Source organism: Acinonyx jubatus, chromosome D3 (genome assembly GCF_027475565.1).
Source record: "Acinonyx jubatus isolate Ajub_Pintada_27869175 chromosome D3, VMU_Ajub_asm_v1.0, whole genome shotgun sequence".
NCBI classification, from domain to species: Eukaryota; Metazoa; Chordata; class Mammalia; order Carnivora; family Felidae; genus Acinonyx; species Acinonyx jubatus.
Window position 1 is genome coordinate 53,321,455 of NC_069392.1, and position 13,063 is coordinate 53,334,517.

Consider the following 13,063-nt stretch of genomic DNA (forward strand, 5'->3'; position numbering starts at 1 on the left):
ATGGCAGTAACCCCTACAAGACTCCCCTTTAGGCACAGGAGTGTGGGCATATGTATCTTAGCAGAGAGCAAGGAGTATGCAGGGACAATGAGCTAAGCAAACAAGAGGTCAGGAAACATAACAGAATTCCTAATATCAAATATCCCATGTCCAACCTGTCAGTACCTTTAAAAGAGGTAACCTGTAGGCATTGCTGGGGTGGTGGGCTCCCTGTCAGGAACAAGACAAATTCATCTCAAGGGCAATCTCTGGATTGGGCCCATGTGGCACTGGCATATCCTTCCCCCATTGATACTCCAGCCGATTGTGTACAATACTCTTGTGGCTCTATGGTGTTGTGGGGCCAAGCTGCTTGATGAATTTGAAGGCAACAATGAGGCTGTGAGCTTGATTTGCAAGTAGCTATGCACTAGGGCTCAAGTACATTGGCTAGAGGTCTTGCATCATTTAAGCAATTGGTTATTTCAGGAAGGCCTCTAGCCAGGACCTCAAAACTGAGTCAAGACAGGGGTGCCTGGGTGGCTCAGTCGGTTGGGTGTCCGACCTCAGCTCAGGTCATGATCTCAAGGTCCGTGAGTTCAAGCCCCACATTGGGCTCTGTGCTGACAACTCAGAGCCTGGAGTCTGCTTCAGATTCTGTGTCTCCCTCTCTCTCTGCCCCTCTGCCCTTCCCCCACTTGTGCTCTGTCTCTCTGCGTCTCAAAAATAAATAAATGTAAAAAAAAAAGTTTTTTTTTAAAAACTGAGTCAAGACAGCAGAATAAAACAAAACAAATTTATATGATAAATGACTATAAACAAACCACTACATTATACTCCCCTAGCAATCACAATCTGTTTTCTGTCTTACAGACTTACGTATTCTGGATTTTCTATACCAATAAAATCATAAAGCATGTGATCTTTTGTATTTGGCTTCTTTATTTAGCATAATCCTTCAAAGTTGATTTATGTTGTGACATGTATCCGTATTTCGTTTCCTTTTATTTCTTCCTATGGTATAGATATATCACATTTTGTTTAGTCGTTAATCCGACGATGAACACTGGGCTGTTTCCACCTTTTGGCTAGTATAAACACTGCTGCTACGAATATTTATGTAAAAACTTTTGGCTTTGTTCTTTAAATATCAGTTTTCAATTCTTTGTGGTATATAATCCTCAAGAGTAGAACTGCTGCTAGAGCATATAGAAATTCTACGTTAACCCTTCTGAAGAAATGCCAAAATCTTTTCCACAGCATCTGCAACCGTTTTACTTTCTCACCAGCAAGGTACCACAGTTCCAATTTCTCCACACAGACACTAAAACTTGTTATTTTGTTGTGAGTGGTATCTCATTGGGGTTTTTGTTTGTATCTCCGTAGCGACTAATGATGTTGAGCCTCTATCGTTTCATACATTTGCTGCCCATTTGTATGTATGCCTTTTGGAGATAATCTATTCAAGTCCTTTGCCCACTTTAATTGGGCTGTATGCCCTGATTTGTTGCATTTAAAAAGTTCTTTATATATTTTAGATACTATGTCCTTTCTGAATGTATAATTTACAATTGTTTCTCTCTCATTCTGTTTTTGTTTTTGTTTTTTTACTTTTTTGATAGTACCCTTTATCTTTTTTGCTTTTTTAATTGATATATAGTTGACACCCAAAGTTAAAGTACTTTCAGGTGTATGACATAGTGATTCAACAAGTCTATACGTTATCCTATGCTCACAAGTGTAGCTGTCACCATACAACGCTTTTACAATATCATTGACTATACAACCTAGGCTGTACCTTGTATCTCAGAGACTTACTTATTCTGTAAATGGAAGCCTGTACCTCCCATTCTTCATCATCCACTTGCCTATCCCTCTACCCCCACCCCTCTGGCAGCCATCAGTTTGTTCCCTGTATTTACAGGTCTGTTCCTGCTTTCTGTTTGTTGTATTTCTCAGATTCCACATAGAAGTGAAATAATACAGGATTTGTCTTTCTCTGACTGGTTAATTTCACTTAGCATAATATCCTCTAGAGGTCCATCTATGTTGGTGCAAATGGCAAGATCTCATCATTTTTATGGCTAACATTCTACTGTATCTACATGTACCACATCTTCTTTATCCATTGATCTATCAATGGACACTGAGGTTATTTCCATATCTTGGCTAATGTAAATAATGTTGCTATAAACACAGGGGTGCATATATCTTTTTATAGGGTTTTGTTTTCTTGGGGTAAATACTCAGTAGTGGAGCTACTGGATCATACGGTATTTCTATTTTTAATGTTTTGAGTAACTTCCATATTGTTTTCCACAGTGGTGTCCCAATTTATATTCCTACCAACAGGGCATGAGGGTTCCTTTTTCTCCATATCCTTGTCAACACTTGCTCCTTTTTGTCTTTTCTATTCTAGCCATTCTGACAACTATAAGGTGATAACTTATTGCGGTTTTTTCACTCCCCTGATGATTAGAGATGTGAAGCATCTTTTCATGCATCTATCGACCATCAGGATGTCTTCTTTGGAAAAATGTCTATTCAGGTCTTCTGACCACCTTTCAATTGTATTACTTGTTTTTCTGGTGTTGAGTTATGAAAGGTCTTCACATATTTTGAATATTGACCTTTTATCAGATACTGATGGTGCCCCTTAAGCACAAACGTTTTTCATTTTTTAAATGAGATACAATTAACATATAAGTTTCAAGTATAAAACATAATTATTCAATGTTTCTCTATATTGTGAGATGATCATCACAGTAAGTCCAGTTAACATCCATCACCACACATAGCTAGATGTTTTTGTGATGAGAACTTTTAAGATGTACTCTCAGCAACTTATAAATATGCGGTACAATATTATAACTATAGTCACCATTGCTACACATTAAATCCCTCTGATTTATGTATTTTATAACTAGAAGTTTATCTATTGACTCCTTTTTCCTTCATCTTCTAACCCCTGCTGCCTGTGGCAACCACCAATCTGTTGTCTATGACTATGAAATTGTATTTTATTTTGTTTCTTTTGATTCCACATATAAATGAGATCATATGATATTTGTCTTTCTCTGTCTGACTTATTTCGCTCAACATAATGTCCTCAAGGTCCATCCCTGTTGTTGCAAATGGCAAGATCTCATTCTTTTTTGGCTGAGTAAAAATCCACTGTATGTATATACATCTTCTTTATCCAGCCATCCACTGATAGACACTTAGATTGTTTCAATATCTTGGTTATTATAAATAACGCAGCAATGTACCAGGGGGTGCACATATGTTTTCAAGTTAGTGTTTTTTTCTTCTAACAAATATCCAGAAGTGAAATGGCTGAGTTATATGACAGTTCCATTCTTAATTTTCTGAGAAACTTCCATACTGTTTTCCACAGTGGCTGCACAAATTTACATTCCCACCAAGAGTACACAAGGGTTCCCTTTTCTCCACATCTTTACCAACACTTATTATTTCGTGTCTTTCTGATAATAGCCATTCTGACAAGTATGAAATGATATCTTACTGTGGTTTTGATTTGCATTTCCCTGATGATTAGTGATGCTGAGAATCTTTTCATGTACTTGTTGGCTATCTATATATCTTCTTTGGAAAAATATTTATTCAGATCTTCTGCCCAATTTTTTTTCAGGTTGTCTCTGCTAAGTTCTTTATTTCAGATATTAACCCCTTATCAGATTTGTGATTTGCAAATATTTTCTCCCATTCAGCAGACTGTCTTTTCATTTTGCTGGTGGTTCCTCTTGCCATGCAAAAGCTTTTCACGGTGATTTAGCCCCACTTGCTTGTTTTTGCCTTTGTTAGGTTTGCTTTAGGTGTCAAATCCAAGACAGCAAGTAAAAGGAATAAACTAGATTTCTCTGTATCAACAATAGTTTGATATCTTAAAAAAAATCAGATTGAAAAACAACTTGCAGAAAGTTATACGTTTGATACTATTTAAAGAATGAAAAAGAAACCATGAATTGTGCTAAAATACATATATATGTATAAAAATATACAACTTTCACCTAGAAACAGAATTTCATGGTAAGGTTGTCTTCAGAGAGTGAGGGAGGAAAATGGACTGGTTGAGGAAAATACAGAACACATTTAGCAGCTCCAAATAATCAAAAGTAATGGCAGGTATAAATGTGCTCATTTAATGGCAGGTATAAATACTTTATTTTTCTATACTTGGTCATTTAATGGAAGGTATAAATACTTTATTTTTCTGTAACACAATCCCACAATAAGAGTGTTAAATATTAACTAATCATTGAAAATATTTTATACTTTATTACACAATGAAAGTGACTGATATATATTTGCCTTCTCCTGCAGTTCAATTTACAACTTCAAATATTACCATGTTGTTTTAAATCTCCAAAATTTTATTAGTAAGTTGACTAAATATTATTAATACCCCTAAGTATAAAAGGAAAGAAGACACAGTTTAAATGAATATCAAATGACTGTATTGTGTGTAGTATAATATTCCTTTGGGAAATAAGTAGCAGGTCAATTTTCAATGAAAATGAAACATTTAAAGATGCTAATTTCTTTTAGCTGAAACATTTTTTATAACTATCTATAAATCTATAAGATACATATCCATTAATTTACCTCAAATTTTTTTATATAAAATTCTTTCAGAGTTTCAAGTTCTTGGTTCTGCTTTGAGTTAATTAGAGGACCGCGTGCATTCATGTAGTCTGTGTCTGCTTGAAGCTTTGCATTAGCTTCCTCCAATTTCACCTTTTGTTCCTCAAAATGTTTTAGCTGATAAGCTCTATCTTCAAGATGCCATTGTAATTCTACAATATCTCTCAAATAGGCCTCATGTTCTAGACATACAATAACAAAAGAAAATCTGATTTTAAAACAGAAGCTCCAGAAGGCAATCTTTATTTGTAAAAGAGAAATATGAAATACTTTAGATTCCAAAATTACTTATCTGTGAAGCTTCCTAAGTTTAATATAAATTATTTTAATATTGCCTTATAAAATATATTGCTTTCATCATTTATCATCAAAGGGATTAAAATATATGTATTATAAGATAATAATTGTTTGTACAAATCCTGCTTATAACAACCAATGTATATACAGAGTTACATACAACCACTCTATGTAATTACAAAATGAGAAAAACTGCAAGAGTGGAGGCCTTTAAAATCATCTAGAAGTAAAACGATGAGATAGGAGTTATAAATATCAGAAAGAAAAAGGAAAAAAATAAGCACGATTTTCTGTTGATACAATTATATATCAAAACACAAAAGAATCAACTAAAACTTACAGGTCAGTAATATGAGCTATTAAAAAAGTGGCTATAAGCCATATTTAAAAAGTGGCAGTAAGTCACTGAGTTCCAAAGCATTTGTTACAAAGAATTATTATGGTAATATCTGACTAATTCACATGACAAAACAATGCAAAACAAAATTAGAAGATTTAACATTGTGTTATTACTGAGATCTTCTTCCACAGTAGAAGCATTCTTGTGAGCATTTATATGGGACACAATTATCTTCCTACTCCATCCTTTCTCCAATCATAGGGAAGTACCCATGGAGCCAGGAATGAAGGTTAAGGGAAAGACAGAGAATCTAAAGAAACAGGTACAATGAGAGTACCAGGGGAATCTGAGTCATTAGTTCATTTGTGCTTTCAGACGCTGCTTGAGTATAATAAGTATAGTATATGTACTCTCCTTTATTTTTTTTTTAAATTTTTGTAATGTTTATTTATTTTTGAGAGAGAGAGAAAAAGAAAGAGAGAGAGAGCAGGAGAGGGGCAGAGAGCAAGGGAAACACAGAATCTGAAGCAGGCTACAGGCTTCCGGCTGTCAGCACAGAGCCCAATGCAGGGCTCGAACTTGTGAACTGCAACTTATTTCTGGTTATCTTTTTTGATAGGAAAATGAAAAGACATTTACTAGATTATTGGCTGCATAGTGCCAGTGGCTGTCATTCTGGGGGGGGGGACGCAGTGACCAAGTAGGGGTATAAATACCACACCCTCATTCTGCTCCATTATCTCCCTTGGTCTCTTACCACTGAACCCGTTGGTTACACTAGCAGGAAGCCAGAATACCAAAAATATCTTTGATGCAGTCTATTATGAATAAGCTTCATGGACCAAAACACAAAAGATACAAGCGTGAGCAGGCTGGTTAGGGGGATGGATGGATCTGGAGGAGTTACCACAAGATATCTAGAAAAACTGAATGTCCTTAATTTTCTTAAAATTGTAAGCAGAATTTTTTATAATAAATTATCCACAATTCTTTAAACATCATATTTAATATTAAGGCTGTTAAGGAGATTAAAAGTTTTTCCTGTCACATAAATTGGAGACTTTGAGAATTTAAAGACTACATGAATATATACTTCTAGAACCTGTAAACAAAATTCATAAAATTTAGAAATTATACCCTAAATATATCAATATGAAGGCAATATATTCCTGAAAGCACATAGTTTTTCAGGAATACTTTATAAATAGGAGGTACTTAAAAACTACATAGTAATTATGAATTTAAATTTCATTGCATATGTTAGCCACTTAAATAAAATAAAGCAGAAGAACATAAATTTGTTTTTTAAGTAGATTTTTAATAGTTTTTAAAAGATCTTTAAGTAGCTCTTTAAATAAAAGATAGCCCAAGCAATAAATTATCACCAATGGCAAGAATGTATTCCATCACTGAAAATGCATTTATAAAGTATCTAGAAGGTCCACACATGTATCTCAATTTAGTTTTATTTTGGCAATTCCTTAAGTAGAACTTCATATAAACCACAAACTACAGTATGCACTCTTATAAAGGCTATATGACATTATACAGAAATCAGCAAAATATTAAACAAAACCAGCTCCCACTGATTTTTCTACTACTAATGACAAGGAAGGGCTTCCAAAACATTTTCAAAAATTGCAGATGACTCCCTGTGGATGTGAATATGAATCTGCTCAAGACCCTACTGGAATCCAGAATTTCCCAGAATTCCCATTCCATTCCAACCCTATTGTACTTTTGGTTGTCTCTAACATACCAATATATATGCATGTATGGATTTACAAATTACACAGCTATGCTATTTTATTAGTAGAGTATGCACATTTTAAATTCTATTCAAAAACCTTGTTAATCAGAACAAACTAACTCCAAGCCTGAATAAAACATCTGTAGAAACTAAATATACTGTAAAATGTATTACTTTAAATGCATGGGTAGAAAAATGTCTATCTGAGTTTAGAGCAATTTTGCATAATTTTTGGAATTAATTCTTTAGTAAAGGGTAGCAAAGTGCATAGACAAAGGCTAAGTTAAATTCATCCAGTCTAGGCTCTGGGAAATTTCCTGCTTCTTGAGTTCTGCTCCAGAAGGGAGTAAACAAATGGTGAGGTCAATCTGTGAGCTCAGTATTACTTTAAAAGGAGGAAATACTGTGGAGAAACGGGAACCCTCTTGCACTGTTGGTGGGAATGCAAATCGGTGCAACCGCTCTGGAAAGCAGTGTGGAGGTTCCTCAGAAAATTAAAAATAGACCTACCCTATGACCCAGCAATAGCACTGCTAGGAATTTACCCAAGGGATACAGGAGTACTGATGCATAGGGGCACTTGTACCTCAATGTTTATAGCAGCACTCTCAACAATAGCCAAATTATGGAAAGAGCCTAAATGTCCACCAACTGATGAATGGATAAAGAAATTGTGGTTTATATACACAATGGAATACTACGTGGCAATGAGAAAAAATGAAATATGGCCTTTTGTAGCAACGTGGATGGAACTGGAGAGTGTGATGCTAAGTGAAATAAGCCATACAGAGAAAGACAGATACCATATGGTTTCACTCTTATGTGGATCCTGAGAAACTTAACAGGAACCCATGGAGGAGGGGAAGGAAAAAAAAAAAGAGGTTAGAGTGGGAGAGAGCCAAAGCATAAGAGACTGTTAAAAACTGAGAACAAACTGAGGGTTGATGGGGGTGGGAGGGAGGAGAGGGTGGGTGACGGGTATTGAGGAGGGCACCTTTTGGGATGAGCACTGGGTGTTGTATGGAAACCAATTTGACAATAAATTTCATATATAAAATTAAAAAAATAAAATAAAAAAAAATAAAAGGAGGAAATACTCATTAAACCTACATTTTATTTTATTTTATTTTATTAAAATAACATAATTTAGGAACCACTGGATACTGTATTTTATCTGGTGCAATAAAAGCAAAATTAAAAACCCAAATAATCAAGAAAGAAAATAAAAAGAATAAAATTTTAAAATATAAGTTAAAGTTCTGGGGTGCCTGGCTGGCTCAGTCAGTAAAGCATGCAACTCTTGACCTCAGGGTTGTAAGTTTGAGCCCGACATTGGGTGTAGATATTACTTAAAAACAAAATCTAAACAATGTGTTACTGGAGTACATGGCTGACTCACTTGATAAAGCACGCGATAAAGCACGCGACTCTTGATCTTAGGGTTATGAGCTCAAGCCCCACACTGGGTGTACAATTACTTAAAAAAAATGTTTTAACTATATATAAATACATATATGTATATTCATATATATTTTATGTGCATACACACACACACATATATGAATATATAAGTTCTTTATTTTGAGAGAGAGAGGAAGAAATAGCAAGCGGGGGAGAGGCAGAGAGAGAAAGGCAGAATCCCAAGCAGTCTCCTCGCTGCCAGACAAAACCCAACGCAGGGCTCAAACCCTCAAACTGCAACATCATGACCTGAGCTAAGATCAGGAGCCAGACACTTAGGGGTGCCTGGGTGGCTCAGGTGGTTGAGCATCCAACTTCTGCTCTGGTCATGATCTCACAGCTGGTGAGTTTGAGTCCCGTGTCAGGCTCTATGCTGACAGCTCAGAGCCTGGAGCCTGCTTCAGATTCTGTGTCTCCCTCTCTCTCTGCCCCTCCCCTGTTCATGCTCTACCTCTCTCAAAAATAAACATTAAAATTTTTTTTTCTAAAAAGACAGGCATTTAACTGACTGAGCCACCCAGTCACCCCTATAAATAAAAGTTCTAACCTTTTCTCGCAACTCCCTAAAATGTATACACCCTACTATAGAAACTATAATTTTAGAAGACATATAACAAAGGTGTATGTAAGTATTCTTTTTGACACATAATATTATGTCTCAAGATGATAATGGCCCCCTTTTCCTCTCAAAAGTGCCTTAACTTAAATGATAGGTTTTTGAGTACCCTAATATAATCTACTTATAAAGCATGTAAATACTGAATTAAAAATTTTAACCGAATTAAAATTTATTTATAAACAAATTCCAGTCTCAGAAATTGTGTAGTCAGGCATGTTTGACAGGCATGTTTGGAGAATTAAAAAATCAAATGCCTTTAGATTATTTAATACTTTGCCACAGGTCTCTTACTCTTTAGTCTAAAAAGACAGTGTTTCCTTTCTAAATATTTGTTACTTACCCCTTGGAATCATCTCAAGTCCTACTGCCTGTTAAAAGTTCTTAATGAAATAGACTACTGAATTGTCAAAAGCATATTCATGTTGCTGAAATATCACTTTAAAACTCTTTTATTTTCCCAGATTTAAATATGTGGCCAATGACAATAACTGGAATCACTCAAATTTCTAAATTTCAAGTACTCAAACAATGTAGTCATCATAGGAAATGTGCCAAATGTCTGAATGCCACCCTTGAGTACCATAAATACTATGGAATTTCCAACAAACACCAAGCCAGGGAAGGTCCAGGTTTGCTCAGTGCAGTCCCAGTTATATACTTGAATTCAGCATTATCATCAATAGCATCTATCAAAATTGCACTAATTTAGATACAAAACAATGTGGTCACTGTTGATTTTTTTCCCCAAGTTTCAACTGATTATGCCTCTTCAACAAAGTAAATAGCAACATGAAAAAAATCCTTATTATTACCTTTCTGCACAGCTAGTGGGATTTCTTGAAGTCTCCAAATTGACCAAGAATCAATTTTCATGTGAATCTTTTTCTTTCTTGACTTTTGTCGTTTTAAAGCTTCTTCAGCTTCTGCACGGTCAGTTTCTAGACTTTTAATGAGATGAATGGCCTCTGATAGCAATATTTCCATTTCCTGCTTTAATTCTGGACACCTTTCATCTTAAAATAGAAATATGTACTCACATTTGTTAATGAATAAGGTTATAAACTAGGTGGTGGGAACATAGGTACTATCATATTATTACTGTTTTTTAATATTTATATGTTTAATAAGAGAATTTTAGAAAAATGAATTGGCCTTTTAAAGACAGCTCTATTATAACAGAATCCTAACATTAATTAAAACCTTTGAAGACAGATTTTTAAGTGAACATTTTATAAAATAATTAGAATAGCTAAATCTCAAGCAATAGCTTTATGTATAATATTTTACCTAAAGAAAAACTGCTTTATTCACAAGCTATATTATAGAGCTTTATTTTTAAGTTATGCTTGTGTTTCGTTTCCTCTCATTCTATGACAAAAGCAAGTAACAATGATTACATCAGATAAAGACTGAAAATCCTCAGATGATTCCTAGAAATAAGACACTTTATTCCTTATCAGATAATAGCATCCCTAGTTAGCCTTGCCAGGAATTCATTGCTTCCGAATTCTGTTTATTCAGTTATAACACAAATTAACTCCTGTAATGAGATATATTTGTGATTCCTGGTTCACAGCTCTGAAATGCTATGGTTTAATGTTAACGGAATGATTAACATGGGTATTCATTCATCTATTTATACTAGAAACATGTAGAGAGCCTGTTACATTCTAGGCAATATGTTCTCTCCCCAGAGATAGAGCAGTAAGGAAGATGGATACGGGTTCCACTCTGGTGAGATTTATACTTGTAAACAGTGACTTTTGCCAAAATGTGACATGACAAGAAGACATAAACAAAAAGTGTCAAGAAAGGCAAAGCCTCAAAGAGCTGAGGCTAGAGGAAAAACAGTAAAACTGTTAAAAGAAAAAAGACAACTAATAGACCTCTGTTTTATTTTGTTTTACTTTGGACAATAAAGCAATAATTTTCTGCTAGAAGATTGTATTAGACATTGGTTTTAAGTACAAGCTCAGTAGCCACACAGTTTCTACTTCTAACCTAGTAGGCCTGTCAAAGAAATTCAGCATGCTGGCTGAAAAGAATTCTTGAGAAACAGGATTCTCTACTGTAATGCATAAAAATTATCTTTTCATGGATTGGCCCTTTGGTCCCTACTTTGGTTTATTGTCCTCTGTTTTCAAATTCTACTACCTCCTGGATACGTTATATTCTTAAGTGTCTGGGTATTTTTACAACATACACAGTAAACACTGTATTCTCCAGCCCACTTATGATATATTCAATTCCTATAACGAGATTTCAGTCTGAAATGTGTGATGAAATTAATGCCACGTAAAATTAGAGCACATCTCATGCAATATAAATGTTTTGGCAAACATGTCTATCATGTTTGCACAAGATGTCTTTTGTACTGTTTCTATGATAGCATCCTAAAATAAAGGCTGTTTATAACTTGAGATGCCTCCAATTCATTGTATTTAATCTACCTCTCAATTTTTTTTCAGAATACCATTGCAATTAGTTTTACTGTTTCATACTAAGTGAGCAACCACTTGCAATTTTTTTTAGCACAAACACCTAATTACAATAAATCTTCCTCAACTTGACACTGTGTTATACTCTGGGAAAAAATGTGTGAGTTCACAATAAACATAGCTGTTTCACTGTTATGTTGTGGTCCTTAATATATTAATCTTTTCTTACAACATTTGTCATGTGCAAAACTAAGAAGTAATACATGAGCTTTTTTTCCCTTCAGTGTAGATATAAATATATGAAATGTAAACAGTAAACACAGATCTTCACTATGAATGAGAGTTTTGAAAAACAAAGTATTAGTGCTTTTAAAAAGTCCTGAATTCATGAGGCGTTTGGGTGGCTCAGTCCATTAAGCGGCCAAGTCTTGATTTCAGCCCAGGTCATGATATCATAGTTCGTGGGTTCAAGTCCCGTGTCTGGCTATGCACTGAAAGCATGGAACCTGCTTGGGATTCTCTCTCTCTCTCTCTCTCTCTCTCTCTCTCTCTCTCTCTCTCCCTCCCTCCCTCCCTCCCTCCCTCCCTCCTTCCCTCTCCTCCTCCTCCTCCTCCTCCTCCTCCTCCCCTGCTTTCATGTTCTCTCTCAAAATAAATAAACATTTTTTTTAAAGTCCTGAAAGCAGGGGTGCCTGGGTGGCTCAGTTGGTTAAGCCTCGGACTGTGGCTCAGGTCATGATCTCACAGTTCTTGAGTTCGAGCCCATGTTGGGCTCTGTGCTGACAGCACTGAGCCTGGAGCCTGCTTCCGATTCTGTGTCTCCCTCTCCCTCTCTCTGCCCCTTCTCTGCTCACACTATCTCTCAAAAATAAATAAACATTAAAAAAACAAGGTCCTGAATTCATTAGTTATCTCTCATGAAAGGAAAATGTTTAATAAATCTTTATGGTGAAGGTAGGAAGAGGTATTTAATATAATGTTAAAACTGTAGAGGTGCCTGGGTGGCTCAGTCCATTAACTGTTCAACTCTTGATTTCAGTTCAGGTCATGATCTCACGGTCATAAGATTGAGCCCACCTAGGGCTCTTGGTTGTACATGGAGCTTGCTTAAGATTCTCCATCTCTCTCTCTCTCTCTCTCTCTCTCTCTCTCTCTCTCTCTCTCTCTCTCCTCTGTCCCTCCATTGCTCATGTGCACATGCACTTGCATGCACGTTCTCTCTCTCTCTCAAAAAAATACATTCAAATATGCTGAAGTATTTTTAACAAAATTTTATTCCAGTATACAAATTGTTGTACATTTTGTAAACTGTGATAAGATACTAATCTTAATTTACATATATATATATGTGTGTGTATATATATATACATATATATATACATATACATATATATATACATATATATACATATATATACATATATATACATATATATACATATATATACATAAACACACACACACACACATAGCAGAGCCTCTATGTCCAGTATGGTAGTCATGAACCATATGTG

At 35.2% G+C, this 13,063-nt stretch overlaps 1 protein-coding gene across 6 annotated transcripts in view; it reads right to left on the reverse strand.

The window, feature by feature from the left end:
* Positions 1 to 13,063, reverse strand: part of CCDC178 (coiled-coil domain containing 178) — a 421,184-nt gene that overhangs the window by 335,308 nt on the left and 72,813 nt on the right. For all 6 annotated transcript variants that reach the window (XM_053206558.1, XM_053206557.1, XM_053206555.1 and 3 more), the window contains 2 exons: positions 9,924 to 10,124; positions 4,606 to 4,826 (listed from right to left, as the gene is read on the reverse strand). In XM_053206558.1, coding sequence (XP_053062533.1) covers positions 4,606 to 4,826; positions 9,924 to 10,124 — 422 coding nt within the window. The remainder of the gene's footprint in view (positions 1 to 4,605; positions 4,827 to 9,923; positions 10,125 to 13,063) is intronic.